General features: G+C 37.6%; 1 protein-coding gene across 4 annotated transcripts in view; it reads right to left on the reverse strand.

Annotated features, from left to right (window-relative positions):
- Window positions 1-750: 750 nt before the first annotated feature.
- Window positions 751-27,140, reverse strand: part of PTGER3 (prostaglandin E receptor 3) — a 176,024-nt gene continuing 149,634 nt past the window's right edge. For all 4 annotated transcript variants that reach the window (XR_004623270.1, XM_034653694.1, XM_034653696.1 and 1 more), the window contains one exon: window positions 751-1,600. Coding sequence is in view for 3 of the 4 variants with exons in the window: in XM_034653694.1 (XP_034509585.1) it covers window positions 1,522-1,600 (79 nt within the window). In the remaining variant the exon portion in view is untranslated. The remainder of the gene's footprint in view (window positions 1,601-27,140) is intronic.

Genomic DNA, 27,140 nt, shown 5'->3' on the forward strand with positions numbered 1-27,140 from the left:
CATTTTGACGTGTACCCATTAGATATATTGACATTATCATATCAACTTTTATTTTGCTATAACATCAAATTCTCATATCAATGCGTGGTTTATGTTTATAAAAGAATTTGAATTTATTTTTCCTTTTCCTACCATCCGTATCCACACCCACTGTACACCTAACATTTGAATAATGACTTGCAAAATCCTGGTAAAGACAGGGAATAGGAAAGGTCCCAAGTAAGGTAAAGGGTAAGAGACATGCTAGAAACAGCTGAACTTAAATGTACAGATTATGATTATAACTGACAAATAGGTTGCCCATAAAGGCAGAACTCTTTACATGAGTGTCAATGCTTCAGAAAGAAAGGATGTTCCAGGAAGAGATAAAAGTGGTGGTCATGGGTTTGAGAAAGATTTGGAAAAATGAAAAGATTGGTATGATGCCTGTTTCCCAAGATGTCTTCATGGACGAAGTCTGGGCTATAGGAAGAGAAGGTTATTGAGCTAGAGACAGTGGTAGAGTTAGAGGTAGAAATAGAAAGAACAAGAGAGAGAAAGATTTACAGAAGATGTTGAAAGAGCCCATTGTATTTAATAAACACCAGAAAAGGATTTTTATCNAATCTTCATGACATTGAATTTGGCAATGGTTTTTTGGTATGACACCAAAAGTACAGAAGCAAAAATAGACAAATGAGACCATATCAGATTCCAATACTTCTGTACATCAAAGAAAATAGTCAACAGAGTGAAATNTCAGAGGATATTTTTAAGACCCTTGCAAATCATTAATAAATTGATATATAACCCAGAAGAAATTGTCAATTTTATAAACAGACCAGACACAGAAGAAAACCAAATCATCAATAGAAAGATACTCAACCTCACATTTCAATTAGGAAAATGTAACATAAATTAACAATGAGATACCATTTCACACCTACAAGGATGTAAAAAGCTAAAACATCACAAATGTCTATGTAGATACACGGGGAGGAAACTCTTACACATGTGAATCTAAGAAGATGCATACGCCCTCTGGCCTGGCACTTCCAGTCCTAGGCATCAGAGGAACTCATGCTGCTGTGCACAAGCCAACTTGTACACTGTGATTTGTTCTTTTTTTGTTCTTTTTTTTTCAGTGCTGCTTATTTTAGTGAAGTAAAATACTTTTCTCTTGTCAGGGGACTAACGAATTATGCTTTCTTAAAACTATGGAATATTCTACAACAGTTAAAATTAATGATCTAGAGTTTCATGTTTCAATATGGATAAATCTCAATAAATATAATTTTGAGTGAAGAAAACCAAGTAGTGAATCATTCATATAATATGAAAACATGTATGTTAATATTCTAAACTCATAAAACAATAGTATACAAGTTTAATGGATGCATAAAATGTAGTAAAAGTACAAAAACATGCATGGGAACAGGACATACCAACTTCTGGGTAGGGTTAACTTTAGGGGGGTGGTCATAGGGGAGAAAGTGAGAGAATGGGTTAGGAGGTGCCGTTTTTCTGTGATATTTTCTCTCCTTAACAAAAAGAAAGTGGAGGAACTTCCAGTGATGTGATGTTGCCAGCAAGGTGATTTTTAATCTCCAAAAAATTCCTCCTGAAAAATAAACAAACAAATTAGGATAGCAAATGAAAAATCCATTAACAACATCTAAACCAAACTAGAAAAAGATATTTCCATAAACTTCAGATTATGAACACAAATGATAAGTCACCTCCAGCAGCAGAGTAAGAACATGATCAACGCTGGGTGGTAGGAATAGTGAGAGATGAATGGGGACAACCTGTGTACTCCACAAACCAGCGTTTTAACATTTGCCAGCAAATATCCACCTCTAACAGAAGAAGACCCTACATATTCTGGGTGGAGACATGGGAAGACATATCTGAGAAGGACCGGTGAAACTAGGAAAAGTCCCCAGAGTCTCCAGTTTGCAAGTGAATCAAGAAAACTGCACTGTATAGAAAAAAAAAATTAAAGGTCTGAGCTAATTTCAATTTATAGCTAAATGACCATACAATTAAGCCACGGGTTAACTTCCATTTGTAAGTTAAATGACAGGAACAAGGAAGTAAACAGAGAAATCCAGAATGTAAGGCATTCTATAGGACAACAAAGCCAGTTTCAATATTTAATGTCTGAGGGGAAAAGGAGGAAGAGAAGGATTCTTTGAATCAAAAGAGATTATAATGTAATCAACTGAAAGTAGGGACCTCGTTTGGATTCTGATTCAAACAAATCAATGAACACATTTTCCAGACCATTCATAATTTGATTTTGGACTAGGTATGAGATGATAACAAAGAAATATTGCCAATTTTATTATGTGATACTGATACTTTTAAAAGGAAAATGCCCACAATTTGTAGAGATTTATATTGAATCATATAGGGGTAAAATTATGCTTCCTGATAGTTGCTGTAAAATATATAAAGAAGGAAAAATGGAAACAGTATTTAAAAAATTGGTTGTTATACAAAGCTACATTAATTAAAACAATGTGGTACTGGCATAAAAACAGCTATATAGACCAATGGCATAGAACAGAGAGCCCAGAAATAAACCCGTTTGCATTTGGTCAAATGATCTGCAACAAAAGTGCCAAGACTACACAATGGAGAAAAGAATAGTCTCTTCAACAAATGGAATTTGGAAAACTGGATATTCACATGCAAAAGAATGAACATGGATCCTTACCTCAGACCATACACCAAAAATTAAGTCAGAATAGATTAAAGACCTAAATGTAAGACATAAAACCATAAAACTGCTAGAAAAAAAACAGGGGAAAATCTTCATGACATTGAATTTGGCAATGGTTTTTTGGTATGACACCAAAAGTACAGAAGCAAAAATAGACAAGTGAGACCATATCAGATTCCAATACTTCTGTACATCAAAGAAAATAGTCAACAGAGTGAAACNGGTCAAATGATCTGCAACAAAAGTGCCAAGACTACACAATGGAGAAAAGAATAGTCTCTTCAACAAATGGAATTTGGAAAACTGGATATTCACATGCAAAAGAATGAACATGGATCCTTACCTCAGACCATACACCAAAAATTAAGTCAGAATAGATTAAAGACCTAAATGTAAGACATAAAACCATAAAACTGCTAGAAAAAAAACAGGGGAAAATCTTCATGACATTGAATTTGGCAATGGTTTTTTGGTATGACACCAAAAGTACAGAAGCAAAAATAGACAAATGAGACCATATCAGATTCCAATACTTCTGTACATCAAAGAAAATAGTCAACAGAGTGAAATGCAACCTTCAGATAGGAGAAAATATTTGTAAATTATATATCTGGAGTTATATTTAGACTACATAAAGGACTCCTACATCTCAACAGCAACAACAACAACAACAAACAGCCCTATTTAAAAATGGGCAAAAAACTTGAATGGACATTTCTCCAAAATAAATATACAAATGACCAACAAGCATATGAAAAAATGCTTATCTAAAGAAATCATTAGAGAAATGAAAATTGAAATCCCAAAGCAAGATCACCTCACACCCATTAAGATGGCCAATATCATAAAAACAGAAAATAACTGGTATTGGTAAGAATATGAAGATATCAGAAGCCTTGTACACTGTTGATGGGAATGTAAAATGGTGCAGCCATTGTGGAACAACAGTATAGAGGTTCCTCAAAACATTAAAAATACAATTACCATATGATACAGTAGTCCCACTTCTGCATATGTATCCAAAAGAATTGAAAACAGAATCTCAAAGACATACTTGCACACCTGTGTTCATTGAAGCAGTCAGTATTCACAATAACCAAGAAGTGGAAGGAACCCAAATGTCTATCAAAGAATGAATGTATAAAGAAACTGTGGAAAATGCATATGTTGTAATATTATGTAGTGTGAAAAAAGAACGAAATCCTGTCACATACTACAACATGGATGAACCTTGAAGACATTATGCTAAGTGAAATAAACCAGTCATAAAAAGACAATTACTATATGGTTCCACTTTTCTGAGATATCTATAACAGTCAAATTCATAATAACAGAAAGTTGAATTGTAGTTACTGGGGAAATGGAGGAATGAGAAGTTGTTCAAAGGACATAGAGTTTCAGTTTTGCAAGATGAGAAAATTCTAGAGATCCATTCCAAAACAATATGATTATAGTTGGCACTAATGAATTACACACCTGAAAATGGTTAAGAAGGGGGGGGCACCTGACTGGCTTGGTCGGTGGAGCATCTGACTCTTGATCTTGGGGTTGTGAGTTCAAGCCCCACGTTGGGTGTAGAGATTACTTGAAAATAAAATCTTTTAAAAAACGGTTAAGATGGTAAATATTATGTTATGTGTTTTTACCACAATTAAAACAAATAAAAAATAGATTGAATGAATGTGACAAAAATTTGGTAAATGTTCATGACTTTTTTTCAGAAAAAAATAAATTTGAAATACGTATGGCAGTGCATTAACATTTGTTCATTTAGGACAGGGAGCAATTGGGTGTTTTTGTATGCTTGGAACATTTCATATTCAGAAGAAGTAATGACTATAGAAACTTGACAACATTGGACCTTAAGTTTATTCAGTTTGAGTCCATGGGTCCCAATTCCAAATGATTATAAGAAAGGAAATCCTATACTAATCAATTGTGACCATTAGAGAAGATCCCATAGTTCAAACAGGACTGTATGAAGATGATGCGGTCATTTCCCAGAAAGGTGGTTTGGGCTTTGAAGAAACCGAAAATGTTTGCTCTAGGTTGGAAGGGCAGAAAGGATTTTTCCCTGTAGATTAAAAAAGAAACACAAATGGGTAGTAAGGTCTGGATGCATTTGGCTATCATGATTTGATGCCATTATCTACTCATGCCATTAATAAATCCTGAAACTCCTATGCTATCTTTTTCACTTTCTTGAAAGAGAAAATACAAACAAAAATGCTTGCAGTGTTCCAAGGTATCTACTGCTGTGTCCTGATAGCTAAAGATGATAAATGATCTTTTCTTGAGGAGATGCTAAAAACTTGTCAGTTATATTAATGATTCAGGCAAGATGACTCATGAGCTTTTACACAGTGTTACCACTGACTACATAAAAAGAACAAATTGAATGATATTATATTAAAGATAATGGGACAGATGGCAGCTACACTTGTGGTTAACATAGGATAACGTATAAACTTGTCCAATCACTAAATTGTACACCTGAAACTAATATAATATTGTGTGTCTACTATACTCAAATTTGAAAAGAAAAAAGCAGAAATTGATAATAACATCAATATCAAAACAAAATTGCATTCCCTGAATCAAATAGGTTGTAATGACTATCAACCTCCCCCACCACCAATTACTGGGGAAGTCTGCCCTATAATTTTATACCAATTCTTTATTGTTTGCTCTTTATATTTTTGCATGGTTAGGAGAAGTTTCTGAGTATGACCTATAAAGATCTTTTAAAAAGTTTATGATTTACTCTGTATTTTGAAATAATTATAGATTTACAAAAAGTTGCTATAATGTAAAGTCCTTGGGTACCCTCATCTACTTTGTCCCACTGGTTACATCATGCATTAATTATAGTACAATGTCAAAAGCAGGGAATGTATATTGGTACAATGTTGCATATAGTTCTGTGTCATTTTATCATTTGTATAGATTCCTGTAGCCAGCACTGTAATCAGGATACAGAATTCTTCCATTACCACAAAGGTCTACTAGTGTCAGAATCAAATGTAGAACACTTTTTCTTTTCTTTTTTTTTTCCCCTTTTATTTACCAGTTTCAAAATGCCAAGTTATACTCTTCCATCTTCCATTATCAAATGTAGAAATCTTACCTCCCTTTAAGTTTCTTTACTTTTTTTTAACTTATAATTGTCTTAAATACTTCCTCTACGTACATTGAGGTCCACCTCGGGAAGGTATACTTCCCACTGACACTGCAAGAAAGAAACTGTTTTCCTGCTGGCTGGTAGTGACAGTTCCCCAACTCGCCTCCTCTAGTATCACTTCTGTGGAGAAGGGAGGGTGCCTCGTTACTGCCGGGGGGGATGGGAGTCCAGGCTCCCAGAAGACTTCCACTGACACTGTCAGAGAGGCTTGCTACTGCTGGATGAGGGTGAGAGTCCCATCTCCCAATTTGGCTTCTCTTTCACCACACTGACAGTGCGTTATTACAGCCTGGCAAGGGTAGAAGTCTAGGACCCCCACTTAGCTCTTGCTGACAGTGATGGGACTACAGCTGCATTTTGTTCCACAGTGCACTTCTGAGGTAGGGCAGTTATTATCTAAAAACTTCATCTAGCTAAACCACCCCTTTCCTTGTCCTTTGCTAGAAGAACTGGATTTTTTTTAAGGTTATTTATTTATTTATTTGACAGAGAGAGAGAGAGACAGAGAGCAAGAGAGGGAACACAAGCAGGGGGAGTGGGAGAGGAAGAAGCAGGCTCCCAGCGGAGCAGGGAGCCTGATGCGGGGCTCGATCCCAGGATCCTGGGATCACGCCCTGGGCTGAAGGCAGACGCTTAACGACTGAGCCACCCAGGTGCCCCAGAACTGGATTTTATGAGGGCTCTTATTTGTCAGTTTCCATTGGTTTTTTTCAGGTATGGCTCCCCCAGCACCCAGTCCAGGATATAGAAGTCAAAAGGCAACCCAGGGAACTGGCCATCATGATCTTTCTTTTTTTTTTTTTTTTTTTTTAAGACTTTTTAATTTCTTTATTCGACAGAGATAGAGACAGCCAGCGAGAGAGGGAACACAAGCAGGGGGAGTGGGAGAGGAAGAAGCAGGCTCATAGAGGAAGAGCCTGATGTGGGGCTCGATCCCATAANGTGGGGCTCGATCCCATAACGCCAGGATCACGCCCTGAGCCGAAGGCAGACGCCTAACCGCTATGCCACCCAGGCGCCCCCTATCATGATCTTTCTTGAGTTCCCAGATCCACAGTTGGTCAGCCTTCCCCTCTTTACCCCACGGTCTTCTTATGATTGTTTTATGTATCACATTCAGGACTTTTGCCTGCACTTAGGGAAAGGCATAGGGAGAAGGGCATCTATTCCATTGTGGTCCAGAGCCAGACATCTGGTGAGATTTTAGAACTTCATGAAGTTTAACTCTGTCCAGGCATTTTTAAATTTGATTAAGCATTAACCACCTTTTAGTAAACATTTCTTTGTCATCTAATTTAAGACAATAAGAGGCATGACTTACGGTGGAGGAACCACCTCACACCAACTCTAAAAGCTAAACTAATAAATTCTGCATGTAGTGACTAAGATCAGCTACCTGACAAGTCACCTTCAAAGAACAACGTGATTTCCTTTGGAAAACAGTAGCGACAGGGCTTGACTGTGGCCTAGATACGTACTAAAATAACCAAAGGAAGAAATGTGCGAACTGGTTATTAATGGGAAACCTCAGCGGGGGTGGGGGGGCGGGTGTGCTCCAAACCCAATTTTAATACTTTGCATTTCAACATCATTTAGTGAGAAAATGCCCTGAACAGAGGAGTGGATTTCCCAATACTGTATTCTTAGACACTCTATCCTTAGACAGAAAAATGTATGCACTGGGCTAAGATAATTTGATGAACTCATTCCTTTTGTTCTGTTCCACAAAAAGAAGTAACTTTGCACTTATCTATTGGACTTCCTGTCAAGTTCTTAAGGAAAATAAGCTGAGAAAAAGGTTCAAACATCTGATACCTGTGGCAACTCTATTTTTCTGTATCATTCTTTAAATTAGCATTCTCACCAGATCTCATGAGTTTCGGTTAGTGTGAGCCAGTCCCTCATTTCCAGCCCTTCAAAGCTGAGAAGTAGATGATGAAAAGAGGGACCCAGAGCAGCGTAGTGTCTCCTTGTGAGACTCAGGTGACCTTCCCAAGCACTATCTCTAAACTTCTTAAATTATTCCAATTAAGTTATATATATATACTTCAAAAACAGGTGAAACTACATTACTTTAACATAAACACAAATATTAATACCTAATAGACATATAACAGTGAGCCAGGAACTCTAAAGAAAAAATATCCTTAAAGATTAATATTCAAAAGAGTATATATGTTTCCCAAGGTAATCTGACAATCTGATAGCAATCATTATTCCATTCAACAAATATTCATAGAATGCCTTGTACTGTCCCAGGTCTTAGGATAAATCAGGAAAGGCAGCAGACGAAACTCCTGTCTGTGGAACTTGCATTCTAGACAAGACAGAAATAAGACATATAAGTCCTATAGATGTTAGAAAGCAACACGTACCATGGAAAAGAAAAAGGAAACCAGGGTGAAGGAGACCAAGAGTGTGGAGGTTGGGTGTGGAATGGGCAGGATGTAATGAAAATTAGGATTGTCCAATTGAGAAGGTGAGATTTTGTGCAGATTCAAAGGGGATGAGGCATGTAACAAGGACAGCCAAGGATAAAGCGTTGAAAGAGAAAGCAATGGAAGAGATGGTATCAGAGAGGTGATGAGGGTACACAAGACAATGTGGACACATTTTGGCCATTTTTGAAACTGAGTCTTAAACTGACTGACACAAGAAGCCATTGAAGGTATTCTTTAACCTTTTGATATAATTTCAAATTTACAGTAAAGTGAAAAGTACAAGGAATACTTTTATTTACATTAGCCAATTGTTTACACTTCTCTCCCAATTGCTTTTGTCATTTGCATTCTCTTGAAATGTAGATAGATGATAAATGATAGATAGATAGATGATAGATAGATAGATGATAGATGATAGATAGAAAGATAGTTGTTTTTTCTGAACTATTTGACAGTAAACTGGAGACATTTGTGACCCTTTACCACTAAAGAGTTCTGTGAATATTTTCTAAAATCAAAGGCATTCTCTTTCTCTTGCTCTCTGTCAAAATAAATCAATCTTTGAAAAAAGAGGGGCTGGCGCCTGGGTGGCTCAGTCAGTTGAGTGTCTGACTCTTGGTTTCCACTCAGGTCATGATCTCCTGGGTTGTGGGATCAAGCCCTGCATCTTGCTTCAAGCTCAGTGGGGAGTCTAAAGATTCTCTCCCTCTGCCCCTCCCCACACTGGCATGGGTGCTCTCTCTCACTCTCTCAAATTAAATAAATAAATCTTTAAAAAAATAAAAACAAAGGCATCCTGTCACATAACTCCAGTACTATTAGAAAAATCAAGAAAATTGATATTGATAAATGCTGTTATCAAATTTATAGCCTATATTCAAATTTTATCAATTTTCCCAATAATATTCTTTATAGCTATATTTTTCTCTATGACACAGTCCTGGAATTAATTTTTTCTTTAAGAAGTCTAGGTTCCTTGATAAATAGAAATCAAGATCTAGGTACTAGGTATGCTCAGTGCTGTCATAACTTTTAGAAAATCTCAGTGAACATATCTAGTATATGTACATGTACACACATATATGGCTATATCTATAATCACTTCTAAATTATTTTAGCTAGATAGGTAAATATTAAAAATCATGAGTTTATATTGATGTTTTCCATTTCAATTCAATACCAGTGTTTCTTTTTTCCATATTTGTAACTTCCCCTTAAAATACTACTAGCATTGCTTTTGATATATTTACTCATTTGTTTAAGCAAGTTTTAATATTGCTAACCCATATCATTGCAAAAAGCCAACCTATTAACTGAAGTTCAGTATTTGTTTAAAGTTTTTAAAGGTAAAGTTACATGCAATGAAGCATAACTCTTAAGTGTACAATTTGATAATTTTTGACAAATGCTTACACCTGTGTAACCTGCAACCCTCTACTTCTGTTAAGCATGAAATGAAACCAGCCAGGGAAAAGTCAAGAACATACGCAAAGAGGTGATTATAATAATTGACCAGAGAGTTTTATTTATTTTTTTAAGATTTTATTTTTAAGTCATCGCTGCACCCAACGTGGGGCTCAAACTCACAACCCCAAGATCAAGAGTCACATGCTCTACCAACTGAGCCAGCCAGGTGCCCCCCAGAGAATTTTAGTGAATCAAGGAGAGGAGTAAGGATATGGGGGCTGGACAATGAAAAGGAGAAAGAATTAGTGGATTTGAGATTCATGCGAGGTTGAAGGATAACGTGGGACATTTTCTTGTGATGTGTCATATCTCTGTGACAACATAGTGACTGACACAGTAGAGGGTTATTGTCAAAATATGAAAATACATTGAGAATTCATTTGCTTTTGAATAATCCTAATGTCTTATTTTCCCTGGGAACAGCATTCTTTCTTGAGGCCACTTATAGATTAGTGCATGCATTTATAAATTGCTTTCTACATTTGCTAAGCTTAATATGAATGTGTGAAATAAAAGAGAACACAAAACTTGTCTTATGGTTGTTATTTAATTTAGATGGCAATTCAGCACTTCCTACAAAGATGCCATTTAGCTTTACAATGTTAATGAACAAATGCATCGCCTTCTGAGAGACTTTTGGTCTTGAAACTTCACTGAGACATTATAAGGTCTCAGCTTAAAATTTTGTATTCTAAAATAATTACAGTAAGTTATAAAGATCCCTCTAAGAATGTAGTGTGAAATGTAAATACAGTTTCTTCTATCTTGCTTGATAGTGGACGACGCCCCCTCCCCTCCAGCAACCCTGTTTGTTTCCTAGAATTCAATGTCTCTTATGGTTTGCCTCCCTCTCAATATTCCTCTTATTTTATTTTTCCTTCCTTTCCCCTATGTTCATCTGTTTTGTTTCTTAAATTCCATGTATGAGTGGAATCATATGGCATTTGTCTTTCTCTGACTTATTTCCTGTAGCATAATTCACTCTAGTTTTATCCATGTCATTGCAAATGACAAGATTTCATTCTTTTCCTGGATGAGTAATATTCCATTGTGTGTGTGTGTGTATATGTATATATATATATATATATCAATCACATCTTCTTTGCTCTCTCACAGTGCTGATAAGCAACACCACCAAAGTTGACCTGAGGCAGAACCGAGACCAGGCATTCTTGGAAGCCCCTCATTGTCCCTGGCCTTCCCTCTGACACCTGCTGTGTGAGATTCTCTGTTCTCATGCTGAATTTCATCCTCTTGCTCATTGCCTCCATAAGTTACTTCTTAGAAGAAGCAAAGAAGAAACCAAATAATTAACTTTGAGTATTAAAAAAATGAGTCAAATGATATAAAATAATATCCTTTTAAAACTTTTTGCAGCATGATCATAAATATTAGATATTTTTGTGATAAAATATTTTTGTGATAAATATTAGAGGGGTTTATCTATTTATTCCTATATTCCATTCAGTATCTTTAAGAAATCCAGTCTGCTGTATTTGTATTAGCTTTCTCTTTTTCAGTTTATTTGTCAATGACTTCACATTGTGTTCAGAAATTATGTGAGTTTATTTTCATCAATTTCATGAAACTTTGCCTATGTTGCAAGATTTGCAATTGTATTTGGCACTATAATTACTTGGCATTATATTAGTATTATATTATCAGATGTTCACAATATCTGGCAATCATCAAGAAACAGATAAAACACAGTACATAATGGGAGAAAATAGAAGCTAGTGATTAAGTCATCAGTGAACATGTATGTGTTATTAAGACTTTCGCATCCCTATGCAGACTACAACTGCAGAGAGTCAAGATATACAGATTACTTATAACCTGTGAAACAAACAATACTATTATTATTCTCATTTCACACAAAAGGAAATTGAAGCTTAGCCATGTTCAAGTTGCCAATATTAAGAATTGAACCTACATCTGACTCTGACCTCTAAAGACATCATAGTAAACCATAAAGAACTTCAATTTGATTGTGTGTTTTTAAGGAAAAGCAAAGCAGAGAAACAAGGTCAAGTTGAAGGCCAATAAAAACTGCTAATTAAATACACAATTGTGTGATCAAGACCATTAATTTTGCAAGAATTCAGAAAAGGACATTGGTTTATAGAATGAGAGAAGATGGGGATTGCACGATAATTTAGTAGTGTCCAAGGCAGGTAAACTGATTGTCCCAAACCACATAATCCCTTAGTGATACAGATGGGTTTTAAAACTACAACTCCTTGCTTTTTCTAAGAACACTTGTGATCAAATATATCNAGAAGATGGGGATTGCACGATAATTTAGTAGTGTCCAAGGCAGGTAAACTGATTGTCCCAAACCACATAATCTCTTAGTGATACAGATGGGTTTTAAAACTACAACTCCTTGCTTTTTCTAAGAACACTTGTGATCAAATATATCTATATCTATATCTTATTTGTGAGATTCAAACTTGTTAATAATGTACATCAGGAAGCTAACCCAAACTGGATAACATGAACTTGATGTTATAGTGATGCAGACTAGGTGGAGAAATAAGTAGAATGACGTAGCCATTAAACCTGTCTGTATGGAAGCTTTAATATGAATCAGACACTATTGGGTCCTGTGGATGCGGAGTTAACGAGTAGCTCACAGTCTGTTAGGGAACAGAGAAACATTTACCAACAAGGATAATATAATGTAATAAGTACAATTTGAAAGGCAAATCACAAAATGTTATGGACAATCAGAGTGGGGAGGAATTAATTCAGCCTAAGAGATTTGTATTGATCCTGTTGTGGTGTTTCACAGAAGAGATGAGATTTGAGTTTAACAGGCATCTAAGGGGTTTGAAGGCTATGCCAGTCAGAAAGAACAGACAGGTGAACAGATTGTCACAAAATGACATACTAATATATGCACACACATGGTCCAGAAGTAGCCCAGAGAATAAAGTGGTTATCTATTAGAAAGGGAGGGTCAAGGAAGACTCAATAGGGGAAAGGGACATGGAACGGAGTTTGGAGGATAAATTGGAGTTTACCATGTGGGAAACATGATGGAGAGAGCACTTTACATGACACCTCTTCAAAATCAGAAAGTATGAAATAACATGGTTTGGGGGACCTACAGTAAATTTGGAATTTCTGGAAAATTCCTGGAAGCAGATGACAATAAATGAGGCTAGAGATGTTAGTGGGAGAGGTTTTTCTACTCTCCTAAGGAGCTGAGACCTGATTCTGAAGGCTGTAGGGAACACAGAAGCAGGAGGTGTGGATAGCATAAATACAAGATCAGACTTGCTTATTAGAAATACCGTGAAGCAGATAGACTGAGGGGGTGAGCTAGAAGCAGAAAGACAGATTAGGAGGCCACTGTAATCAGCCAGACAAGAGATTATGGGACTAATTTAAGGCAGTGATAGTGGACACAGAAAGAAAAGGATCTATGAATGCTGCAGAACTTGGAGAGGCGCTGGATGTTGGGGAGAGATAAGGGGAAAGTAAGGTCTTTTCAAGTTTCTTGACTTATAAAATCAGACAACTAAAGGGTGGATGGAACAACTAACCAAGGGAGAGGAGGATTTCAGATATTAAAGATGGTGGATTCCATTTGCAGCATATGTCATAAGGGATAGCCTGACTTTCTGTGTAAAAAGTGATATACTCCATAATGTGGATTCTCCATTAAATAAAATATTTGATGTTCATCATGGAAGCCATGGGTGTGAATAAAGTCACTGAGAAGGAACAAAGCAAAGATCTGAGGGCTGAGCTTAGAACCTTGGGGGACTGATCATAGCAGGGGTGGGAAGAAGAAGGGGAGCCAGTTAAGTAAAGTAAATGTGACCAGAGAGGCAGGAAGACATCCAGCCAATGCATTACACATCACAGAAACAACCTCCCCATGACTGCCATCTGGCAAATTCCTGCATGTTTGTTTTTCCATATTCAAGTCAAGTGTTCCCTACCTTGGAAAGGTTTCCTTGATTGCCCTTTTCAATGTAAATGTTTTTTGTCCTTTGTTTCAACCTGCTACTTGTGTATAACTTGCATTTTATAGAAACTATAAACCCTCACATTTCTGTCTGAACATCTGTCTTAATGCTTCATTGTAAGCATCTTGAGGACTAGAATAATATTTAATCACATTTCCCATAGAAGGTGCTTAATAAATGTGTGTTGAATGGAACACTTTGGGAAGACTGGGTACCTTTTAGAATCCCTCAGACAGGGCCAGTACAAAATCAGTTTAATTCTATTCCCACTTGTTCCTAGAGTACAGCTATTTGCAGTTCTCGAAATAACTCATGTTGATCTCTTGTCCCGGAAAACTCATCTCCTATTAACTGCCCAGTGAAGTCCTATTAATCTTCTTTCAGAGCCCAGTTACATCTTCCAGGAGGCTTTTGTCACTGCCAGCCCAGACATCAAGCCACCATCAAAGCCCCCGAGATTCAAAAGTTAATCATCCCTCTTCTGTACAAACTCTGTCTTAGGCATATTTCTGATTGCAAATTTTGTTTACACTGACCACACACCATGGTTCTGATGTGTTTATCTCTGTGTCACACATCCTAAACTATGAGCTTCTTGAGTGAAAAACAAATGTCTTAAACATGTGGCTCCAGCAGCTATCACAGAAGCCAGCTCNTATCACAGAAGCCAGCTCCTGGTGGGTATTTGGGAAATGGGAGAGGAATCGGATGATTCACATCTTGTGGCCATTACATGGGCTACCACTAGAGGGCACTAGCAGCTCAATCAGACTGAAAGTGCTTGAGGTGTTCCCACAGGCTGAGACAAGGCTGTTGGTGAAGGTACCAGAACTCAAGCCTGGACTTCTGTATTTCCCCAGGGCAGCAGGACAAAAGGTGGTTGCTCTAATTTCTGCCTCAGCCTCTCTGCACTGAATACCTTATTGGGTTTCTAACTCCCTTCTCTGCCTCCATGCTCTCTGACATACAGTGTGTTCCCCTAACCTCATCAGGTGGGTCTAAGGTACAGCTCTATTCAAGTCTTCTTAGCATATTGCACAAGGCCCTGTGCACTTGCCCAACCTGCCTTTCCAATTGTGTGTCTGCCCCCGGTCCTGATCCTCCCCTGTACTACACAGGCTCAAGAAATGCTTGTTGAACTGTGAAGCCATGAGTTTTCCACCAGGGGCCATTAGGTGACAGACGTGAGACTAGTGATTAGTTCCAAATGATCTGGGTGGGGTAGAGGAGAGCAAAAATGAGGAGACCCTGAGGTCAAGCTAAGATTTGTGATGTAAATGCACACTTGATTACCCAGTAGCTGGAGACTTATCTGACCTGAAACTGGTTCTACTGTTCAATCCCTGTGTGGAATCATTCAGTTTTTAAGGTGCTATTTTAGTTTACCAAAAATTAAATATGTTCTCCCCTCCCAAATTCCACTGAGGTGTATCTGTCATATTAAGATACTTTTATCAAGTTCAACAGCCTTCTTGTCAAAGTTTGTTGCAGTTAGTCACTCAGAGAATTATAAATATCTTTAGTCTCAGATGTGGTTGTGTTAGAGGAAGGGAGGGTGAAAAATGAGGAGGAGAAGGGTTGACTTTTTAAAAATTATTGCCATGTTAAGTGTTTTGAATTGCTTCTATTGTTCTTCCTCGTGGGTTTGAGGTTTGTTGGACACGCTGATCTGAATGGGTGTGGCCCCGTGTTGGTAAAGTTGTGGGGAATGGTTGGTGTTTTTCTTGGCCCTGTGTTCATATTGTTTTTCCTGCAAGGGATAGTGGTATTTCTCTTGAAGAACTATTAATAACTTATTTTCATCTTGTAAACATTGTGAGTAACTGATGGTGTTTCCCTCTTTGCAATGGTCGTGTTTGTGCAATGGCTGAAAGTTTTGTGTCTCACTTCTAGTAGACTCATTTTTCAAACTGAATAAAAATAGCAACCATTATTGAATACTGAATATGTTCCAGACACTGAACCTATGTACACGTAAACCTCATTACTTATAGTAATTTATGAATTAAGTTCTACTTTTATCTCTATTTTATGGATGGAAAAAACTGAGACTGGAGAAAATGCGTAAAGTGCCCAAGGGTTACTCAGACCTAGTTCTTTGTGATACCAAAGTTTGGGTGGCAGGTATGACATTCAGACCACAAATATAAATATATATAAAATATCTTTATTTATTTATATTATTTTTTAAAGATTTTATTTTTTATTTGACAGGGAGAGACAGTGCATGAGAGATCACACAAACAGGGGGAGTCGGAGAGGGAGAAGCAGGGAGCCTGATGTGGGGCTTGATCCCAGGACCCTGGGATCAGGACCTGAGCCCAAGGCAGATGCTTAACTGACTGAGCCACCCAGGTGCCCCTATTTATTTATTTTAGAGAGAATGAGAAAGTGCATGAGTTGGGGGAGAGCAAAGGGGGAGAGGAAGCCAGGGGGAATGAATCTCAAGGAGGCTCTTGCAGAGCCTGATCTGCGGCCATTCCCAGGACCCTGAGTCCTCGACCAGAGTGGAAGCCAAGAGTCCGACACTCAATGGACTGAGCCACCCAGGCACCCTTCATTTATTTATTAACCAAAATTGTTCTCTAAGTTTGATTTGCCGGGGTGGTAGAAAATTCCATCCGAGTCACTACTGGAACTCACCATACCATGGAACTGTACTATGGTCCTACAGTTAGTTGTAGTATTACCACATCATCTGAGAGGCAGTCATTGGTCTCCTTACTGAGTACCAGTGAGATTCTCACTGTTCCAGACTGTAATCTGATCCTTCCAACCTGGCCAGTCTCCTGCTCCATCTTACATTTGAGGTTTCAAAGAGGATCTCTGGAGTTTAGAAGTTTGGAACTCTGGTGCCCAGGGTGCCACTTTCATGGCACATCAAAGAGACATTCCCACAATCGTGTGCCCCCTCCCTGAAAGGCTGTTTTTGCTTCTGAACAATGTATGGTCCCTGACTTTTACCTTCTTCCTGAGTTTCTCAAAATTCCTCTCTACTCTCATCCTCAGGGCAAAAGTAGTGTATTTTCTTCAACAAGCTCTCACTTCACACCACAAAGAGTCCTTCACTTTAAGTATCTTTTGTTTTCCACCCTGCAAAAATCCCAGAGGCTAGAAAATAACAAAGGTCTATCTTTGAGGTAGGAAACTACAGGAAAAATAAAGGTAAGCTAATATTCCCATAAATTGTTCTGCCACATGCCTTTTTTTTCTTAGGTTTATCAGATGGGTTAGTCTGAAAGGGTGTGGATTGGCTAATGAGATTTAATGAGTTTTGATGACTGTGTCTTTCCCTGAAAAGTCTGTTTTATGAAACCTATTGTCAAGAATAGTAGTATTTCTTATAAACCTCTGGTTTATCTTTATGTTATGGATACCATGAGTCAAATGGTAGACATTTCCCCTCCTGTAGGTCTTTTGGAGACATTTTGATCAGCTATATGTCTGTGTATTCTGATATTCCTAAAAAATACTTCCTAGGCTGAAATTTTTGAAATGAAGAGAGATTTGTTTTAAAAATACTGCACATTATCATATATGTCACGACATGGTAGGGAGGAAGTCTAATGAAAGTGGTCTCTGATTCAGTCTTTTATTTTTTATTTTATTTTTTTAAAGATTTTATTTATTTATTCGACAGAGATAGAGACAGCCAGCGAGAGAGGGAACACAGGCAGGGGGAGTGGGAGAGGAAGAAGCAGGCTCACAGCAGAGGAGCCTGATGTGGGGCTCGATCCCATAACGCCAGGATCACGCCCTGAGCCGAAGGCAGACGCTTAACCGCTGTGCCACCCAGGCGCCCCCTGATTCAGTCTTTTAAAAGAATTTTTAACATTTCTCTTTTTAAATATCTAGATTCTAGATTTTTATGTTTAACTAAGAAATATGGTGTTACTGCTAAGTAAAACATATTTAGACCTAATATTACAAATATATATATATATATATATATATATAAAACACAACCCAAGAACATATAATGCCTTCATCTTTGTTTCTTAAGTATTTGTTTTTCCTCCATGGAGTTGGGGGAAAGGAAAGTCAGCCCAGAAGGCACAGAATTGTTGGACCAACCAGCTGCAAGCAAAGCACAGTAAGGATTTGCATGTACTTACACCTCCTCTGCCCCAAGGCAGCTCCACAGACTTGAACCTCCCCACCCTTCAAAACAGGAGAGAATTGAGTTTATTTCCACTTAAGTTCGGGGAGGTTGCCATGTTCCCTGTGGGCACTCAGTAAATAGTGACTAAATTGAATGTTACTCTGTGTTATCTTCCTTTCTCTCTTTTTCCTTCCCTGATCCTCTGGCTATTTCTTGGGGCCTTGAAATTTTATATGTATTTTTTTTCAGAGTCTTTTTGTCTCATCTGTTCTCAGTGTGAGTCGTCTCTATTTTAATATCACTTCTTCATGTTTGTTTTCTCTGTATCTGGGTCTTCTCTCAGTTTTTCTTGGAATCTGTCCCTCTCTGTTTTCTTTCTCTGAGACTCTGTCTTTGTTCTCCAGTCCTCTTCTCCATCTCTCTCTCTCTCTGTCTTTCTTTCTATCATATGCACATATCTTTCTGTATTTGTGTTTGCTCCCCTCCTAGAGTTATCATCTGAAGGGGTTCAGAATAAGTTCTCCCCAAAATGTGCTACTTTGGCATGTGGATTCTTTGAGCTGAAGTCAATCGAGGCCCAAAAGACTCAGGAAGAGCTTTTTATCATCCTCTTAGCTACCTACAAGAATTTAGAGGGCCTGGTCTAGGCAGAGAGCAATCACCACACGTAACTACAAGGAATATGGGGCAGGTGTGGGGGGGAAGGAAGNAAAGGAAGTGAAGGAGGGCCTGAAGACCAACTTTCTGTTTCCCATTATCTCTGCTTTGCATGGCAAACATTTGTTTACCACACATTTGCTCTTCCTATTTTCCTATGAATTGTCTTTCTCCCCTTTGAGGTCTCAGACACCAATCCCCTTCTCCTTAGTTCAGAATGACATGTAAGCCTTAGTTGCCTGACTGGCTGGGGGTCTTATATTGTTGTGGGGCTCTCATATATATGTGATTAAATTTAAGTTTTTCTCCTGTTAATTTTTCTAATGTCAGTTTAATTAGTTGACTAGCCAAAAGAACCTAGAAGGGTAGAGAAAAAATTTTTCCTCCCCTACACATCAAAAAGCATTGCCTTTTTTTCCCAAGAAATTAGACACATTTGAAGATTTTTTTATAAGTGCTCAGAATAATTTTACACTTTTTCCCCTTAAAACAGCATTTTTAGTCCCTAAATATGGGAATGCGGGAAAAGTGAATTGGTTTCTATTAACCACAATATGTTCTAAGTTATGTAGAGTGATTGTGTCAGCTCTCCTCTGAATTTTCTGTTTGCACTCTGCCCAGACAGCACTGCATTCCTCTGCTCCTTCTGACACAAATACAGCGACATTTCACCAGGCGACTATTAGCCTAGAGGGAATACTAACTTCTCCCTTCCCCTAGAGTTTATATCCCATTCCAGTAATTTGGCCCCAGATACTGGCACAGAAACACTGGTTGCATAAAGTCCTTGGAGCCTGATACTTACTTTTTGTCCTCTGTGCCTCCAATTTTAAAGACTGAAATGGGACACCGGTTTGCTACTACTTTCCTATAGCCACTTTCTGGTGAAGATTTAAAGGGTGTGATCAGCCTCCTCTGGGGTTTCACACAAGTTACTGTACTGTGTTGGCAATTAAAATTAATCCTCCAAACATCATTGGTGTCTGAAAAGGTAACAAAGTAATTGCTATCTAAGAGGGTATATGGAGGATTGAACTTTAAAGTGTCCCTGGTATGGATAGACTATAAGCAAAACCTCTGCCCTTATGTTTGGGAAAAAATCATATTTCTTTTCCCTTTAAGCTCTCATTATTGAGAGCCTAACATGTGCCAAGCACTTAATGCAAAATATCTCACTTACTCTTTAGAGCAACCCTGAAAGTTAATATGATTGTCACCCCCATTTGGCAGATGAGAAACTGAGGCTAAGGGAAGTTATATGATTTGACAAAAATCATAGTAGAGTTGAGACTTGTTATGTATGCATATTTTCATGTTATTGAAGTCAATTTTTATGCCTAGAAAAGAGCTACTCAAGATTATTTGGGTACACAATTAGTATTCAATTCATTTGAAATCCTTATTTTTCTTAAGCTTGTATGTTAGTTTATAAATTTAATTAAAATATTCATAAATCTAGCAAGTCATACCATTACTTTGAAGGACTACTTTACAACTTAATTAAATTATTTGAATATTTAGACACATTTATTAATGTGATATTTTTATTCCTTTTTAAGTACGTTGTGTGACTTAACAATCTTCCCAATAGCTTAAGTAATTCTTAAGAATCTAATAAATTAAATTTATAGATATAGTGAACTACAGGTTCTCCTAAATGTTCCCACTAAAATTTCAACTTGAAATTATAAGTCTAAAGCAATGAATCAATTACTCATTTTAACTTGGAATTATAAGGCTAGCCTGTTATTCCAATAGGCCTAATTTTCTTGAACAGTACAAATAATTAAACTTCAAAATAAGCACAGATTCCTAAACGCAGTTATTTTAGTGCTAACTTTTATATTTTGGTTTTCTTATACATAACACTAAATTTTGCTATCATTAAAAGGTAAGGACATGATATCTTCCCAATAATTTTGATGTTACTTTCCTAAAGTAATTTTAGGGGCTGCCTTCTCAATTTTCTGGAGTTTCTTAAAAACCAGAATTACCAACTAGACATGACTAGACCCTTATCTGCCTTATCTGTAATGCTGTTGGGACACATTGAGCCCTATTTACATAAGTTAGTTCTATGGTAGACAGCATTCTAAGATGACCCCACAGATTTCTGCCCCCTGGTGTACACAACCTGTATAGCCATCTCCCCTTGAGCATGGGTAGAACTTGTGCAATTGTTGTTATGGCAAAAGGAGTTTCCCAGTTATAATGAATTTCCAGACATAATAAATTTGAATTCATCAAAGGGGAAAAAATTTCCTGGGTGGGTCTGATTTAATCAGGTTCAGGTGAGCCTTAAAATAAATGCAAAACAGTGACAGCACTTTCCTGCTGGCTTTGGAAAGGGACTTGCAAGCCTCAACTGAGATCATAGCCCTGGATGACACCTTGGTTTCAGTCTGATGAAACCCTGAGCAGACGATCCAGCTAACCCATACCCAGAGTCTCCCATAGGAACTGTGAGATAATAAATTTGTTTTGCTTTAACCTACTAAGTTTGTGGTGATTTGTTACAAATAGATAAAAAACTAATACATTCTCTAACTGGTGTGCTCTTGCCACCTGTGTGCTTCAAGGCCAAGTTACACATACCTAAAGCTTCTGTTTACTGACAGAAATCTGAACCTACCACCCCACCACCCCCTAGGCTGTTGTCCCGTGATAGAATTTTGCATCATTTGCCACCTGAGATATTTAAATGTCTTTCTGTCTACAAGAACACTGTCAAGTTTCTAAGTTCCTGTAGATAGTAACTTGCAGGAGCACCTCTGCATCTGTTATATTCTCCCTGTATTTGGACCATAACTCTTCTAGACAGTACAATGACATCCCATTAAATTCTGTATATCTTTCATCATTTTGTCTAACTATTCCAGTGTCAGTTTCTGGAAAACACTAGAGTCCAAATCTGTCTGATTCTGGAGTCAGACTCTTTCTACTCTTCCCTTTAGTGAACAAGGATAAGCTAAGTTTTGATGAATAGTCATGAGTAGTGAAATGATTATTGAAATTCCTATTGTTCCTCACCATCCTGAGAGCATTCTAAAATTTCTCTGGCTTGTGCTTCTTGGATTCTTTAACACAATAGTAATTATATTCTAACATTGTCACTTACTTAGTCCCTCAAAAATGTATAATGAGACTTCATCAAGCAATCCTTAAGTCCACTTGTGCATTTATTCATTAAGCTTTTCTCTTAACAGTACAATGATAGCTGATCTGTAATGCACAATACCCTGAGACATACCAAGCATAGAAGATACAATTCCTATTCCATAAGATTTTATGACCTAGTTGGAAACAAGTTATGGATACAAAAAAATTTATAGTTTTGCATACAAAATAATATAGGTTAAGTGATACATGTTAAGTGATATCACTGGTAGAAATAATAAGGGGAGGTATAGATGAGGGTAAGTTAAAAAAACTTCACAGAGCAAGTAGAATTTAAGTTCATTTGTTCATTCAACAAACATATATTTAGAATTTCTTGTGTGTCAGGCACCATGTTAGGCTCAGAGGGCCCTAGAATAAGGCATAGTCACCCTCTTCATCCAAGCTCACCTTGTAGCCAAGAAAACAAAAGCATAAGAAAAGTATGAGGGCACACACTATGATAAACACTATTACAATGGTGTATATAATATATAATGCAAAGCAAGTGGAGAGGGGGATTGGGCTGGCCATGAGAATGGGTGGAAGTCAGTGGTGAGGGACCATTTCAAGAGGTGATATTTTGCTGAGCCTGATAGCCTGATAGCCTGAATAACACTTGCCTTTTGTTAACCATTTCCTGCATGCCAAGAACTGCCCCCAAGCACTTTACACTAATAAGCCTCATCTAATCCTCATAACAACTTCATTTGATCAGGGATACAATGGCAGTGGGAGTAATTCCTGAAGAGGACACTATGGTCCCCCTGTCATGTCTTCTTCTCCGCCGTTGCTCCAATCAAACCTGTTCTCATCTCTCTCACACTTTGGCAGAAGCTGATCTCTCTGCTGCTGCCATTGCCTTACACCTGGTCTCTTTTTGATCTTTTAAAAACACCAATCAGATAATGTCAGTGCTCTGAACAAGCTTTCCAACAGCTTCGCATCTCACTTGCTTTAAAACCTAAGGTTCTTAGCACAGCTTTCAAGATCTTATAAGTGATTTTCAAGATCCTCCAAGATCCTCGACTGCTGTGACGTCATTTCCTACCACTCTCTCCTGAATGCATCACTCTCCCACCACCTTTCCCCCCTTGCTGCTCCTCAAATGCACCAAAATTGCTCCTTGCTGATCCCCCTGCCTGGAACACTGTCTCCCCAGTATCGGCACACCTCACTCCCTCATTCATTCAGGTCTCTGATCAAATGTCATCTTCTCAGAAAAGCCTTCCCGACCAGCCTGTGGAAAACAACCCACTCTCCTTTCCAGTCCCACATCACTCTGAATCCATACCCTGCTTTATTATTCATCATGACATTTATTGGATATTTTCTGTCTTCCTCAATGAGAATAAAGGCCTCAAACTTTATATTGTTCTTTACCCTATCCCTAATGCGCAGCACAAAACCTAGCTCTAGAAGCTGGGTAAATATTGTTGAATTTATGCATTCATGAATGAATGAAATGACTTGTCAACGGTCACACTCTGGGTGTATGGCAGAGCCTGAAGAGGTGAAACTAGAAAGATGGTTTAGGACAGATCATGAAGGATCTGGAAGTCCTGGAAAAGAAGCTTACAATTTCCCCTGTGGGCATGGAGAGAAGCTTGCAGCATGGTGTTAAGAGCCCCTCTAAATGCTAATGGTGAAAACTTGAGACTAAACTGGGGGAAGGGCATTTATATGCACTCTAATGACACTTCAGATCTTTTTTTTTTTCATATCCATTAGAATTCTGTAGAACACTGCAATCTAAAAGGGACTAAATGGAGAATTTAGTGAATAGATTCCTTCTTGGTATTTTTCACACCTGACTTGGTTCAGACTTTTAAATGCTGAAGCTTCAGTATGGTTGACTTTGATCTCCAATCTCTTTTGGTAACCATTCTGCATGTTGTTAATCATAATTATTATACTTCTTTTTTTATACAAATGTGTATATGTTGTCCCTGGTCCCTGGTGAGCAACATCCTTTTATTTTTATTTCATTATTATTCCTGTGTGCGTGTATGGTGGGGGAGATGAGGGCAGAGATGAGTCTCAGGTTTCTGCATCCATACCTCCTGATATTTCTTATGGCCAGGGAAATAATTGAAGTTGGCTTCTTTTCAGTTCAATTCTAGGTTCTTTATATGATGGATTTTGTTTATTGTTCTTGATACTTATTTTCCAATGAAGTCCCTAAATAATTTCTCTGTGTTTTTAAATTTCCAAAGTTTTGTTATCCTTTCTGGTGCATTAGAGAATATAAAACAGATTTTACAAATCTGTTTTACATGTGAGCTGCCTGATTTATGTCAGCTATCATTTTCTAGCTGGGTGGCTATGCTAGGTTTCATAATATGCCAAAGCTCATATTCAAATACAAACTATAGGCCGGCATGTAAACAGGAGCAGAGAAATATTTTCTTTCTTCCACTGAGTAACTCAAAATAAGGGTGGGAAAAGGCAGCTTCATGTGGGTTTAATCCTGGCTGGAAAGCAATGAAGCAACAACACTGTCTCTTTCGTTTTGGCGGTAATCAAAGCGTGCAAAGCTGTGGGTGTTGACTCTTTGAAAATCAGCAGAACTGTACCATGTATTCTGGCAAGCAGCACCCCGGCCTTTCTCCAAGCTGCGTAGAAAACAGCCCCAGCCAGCCCCCTGACTGAGCAGAAAAAGCAGGAGCACACGGTTGTGTTGCAGAAGACGCGTAAGAGGCACGAAGGGCACTAGGGAGAGAGCCTTTTATGCTCTCAGGCAGATTCAAAGCTTCTGAAAAGCCACCATGCAAAGAATCAATAATAAAGGCCCAGAGAGGACTACAGAGATGGGTAGGGAAGTTCAGGAGCGGCAAAATGTATGTTGACCCTCATTTTCCAGTCAGCCTCCCAGACTTAAAATCGCTGGAGATGCTGGGAAAGAGGCGTGTACTCTTCTATAGTAAGAAAGTAGGCCTTGATTTGTGTATTTGGGATTTTTTTTCCTTCTGATGGAGAGACATGGGATATAGCATGTTGTTTACCTATGCATTTGTGCAAATGAGAAAAAGATCCTTCTTCCTTAGAGATTCCTCCCCCACCGGCTTCCTTAGAGATTCCTCCCCCACCTTGTGTTGTGAACACCATGTGTATAATTTGCAGCCGTCTGAGCTAGTGAGCCATAGTACACTGCAAGAGTGTGGGAGCTTTGTTAGGAAAATAAAATGCTTGAGAGCTCCTGAATTTATCTGGTGTTCAAGGAAGCTTTCCCCTTTTTGATATCACCTTCCCTTAAATTTACGTGCTGCTGACCTATTGTAGCTAAATCTATGCTGAATCACCCCCTTGCAACATGCAAATTAACCCCCCAAAATCTAAATCCCGTGCATCAGGAGAATTTCCACTTAAGGTTTTGCTGCTCCATATTGTTAGTTTATGTTTTATTTATGTTCTGTTAATAATAAATATAATTATTTTATTTCTCTATTGGACAAGTTTCGTTTGAAGGTGCAAAGGCAATTATTTTAATTTTTAAATTTATATATAAAGATTAACATGCCTTGCATTCAGAAAAAAATTAAATTCCTAAAAAAAATAAAACAACAATCACAATACAAGCCAAATAATATATCATATTAGGTGTCCAGATCAGGTTCCTATTCTAGGCTAGTATGTAATTATTTTTATAAAGTTTATGCCATCTAGTTTTTTTCTTGCAGGGATAATATATTAGATGATTCCAGATGTGATATCTTGATAAAACCTTGAACCAAGAAGAAAAAATGTCAGATTACTAACTTCGTCTTGAAAGCCCCAAGTATCTGTGAAGTTTCCTTCTTAGGCTCCTTCTCTTGGGTTAGTTTTCTTTCTTTACTGTTACAAGTCACCTTCCATTTTACTTACTACCATAGCTCTTTTACTGTCTTTCATCCTTTATTGTCACTCTTGACCTTTACTGTGTGACTACCTGAAGCTGTACATTAAGCAAGCATGAATTCTTCTTCACTTCTTTTAGAAACTTCATTTGGTGCTTCTATGTTCTACAGTTTCAATTTAGCTCAATTCAACAATTATTTCTTGATAAACTATTATGTACAGACCACTAGATAAGGACTTTGGGGGATACAAAGTTGAAGGAAAGATAGAGCTTGCTCTCAATATTCAACAGGCAATAGCAACAATGGTAATAATGACTGGCGTTTAACTTTTATTCACCATAGTACTAGAAGTCCTGGCCACAGCAATCAGACAAGAAAAAGAAATAAGAGACAAAGAAGAGGCAAAAAAATATTGGTAAAGAAGTAAACTGTCACTATTTGTAGATGACATGATACTATACATAGAAAATCTTAACAACTCCACCAAAAAGCTACTAGAAGTAATAAATGAATGCAGTAAAGTGGCAGGATACAAAATTAATTCCTAGGAATCAGTAACATTTCTATACACTAACAACAAAGTCACAGAAAGAGAAATTTTAAAACAACACCATTTACAATTGCACCAAAAAGAATAAACTACTCAGGAATAAATTTAACCAGGGAGGTGAAAAACCTGTACTCTGCAAACTGTAAAACACTAATAAAGAAATGAAGAGGACACAAACAAATGGAAAGATATTACATACTGATGGATTAGAAGAATTAGTATTATCAAAATGTCCATATTACCCAAAGCAGTCTACAGATTCAATACAATCCCTATCAAAATACCAACAGCATTTCCCACAAAACTAGAACAAATAATACGAAAATCTGTATGGGACTACAGAAGACCTCAAATAGCTAAAGCAATCCTGCGAAAGAACAAAGTTGAATGTCTCACAATTCAGATTTCAAGATATACTACAAAGCTGTAGTAATAATCAAAACAGTATGGTACTGGCACAAAAATAGACACATAGATCAATGGAAAAGGATACAGACTCCAGAAGTAACCCACATATATATCGTCGATTCACTTTGGCAAAGGAGGCAAGAATATACGGGGGGGAAGACTGTCTTTCAACAAATCGTGTTGGGAAAACAACAGCTACATGTAAAAAAAATGAAACTGGACCACTTTTAACACCATACACAAAAATAAACTCAAAATGGATTAAGACCTAAACATAATCTGAAACCATAAAAATCCTGGAAGAGGACACAGGCAGTAATTTCTCTGATAGCCATGGCAACATTTTTCCAGATGCCTCTCCTGAAGCAAGGGAAACAAAAGCAAAAATAAAGTATTGACGCTACATCAAAATAAAAAGCTTTTGCATAGCAAAGGAAGCCATCAACAAAACAAAAAAGACAACCTACTGAATGGGAGGAGATATTTGCAGATGATATATCTGGTAAGGGGTTAATACCCAAAATAGATAAACAACTCAACACCAAAAATGCAAGCAATCTATTAATAAATGAGAAGAGGACAATTTTTTCCCAAAGAAGACATATAGGTGGCCAACAGACACATGTAAAGATGCTCAACATCACTCATCATC

The sequence above is a fragment of the Ailuropoda melanoleuca genome, chromosome 2, assembly GCF_002007445.2.
Source record: "Ailuropoda melanoleuca isolate Jingjing chromosome 2, ASM200744v2, whole genome shotgun sequence".
In the NCBI taxonomy this organism is placed as follows: domain Eukaryota; kingdom Metazoa; phylum Chordata; class Mammalia; order Carnivora; family Ursidae; genus Ailuropoda; species Ailuropoda melanoleuca.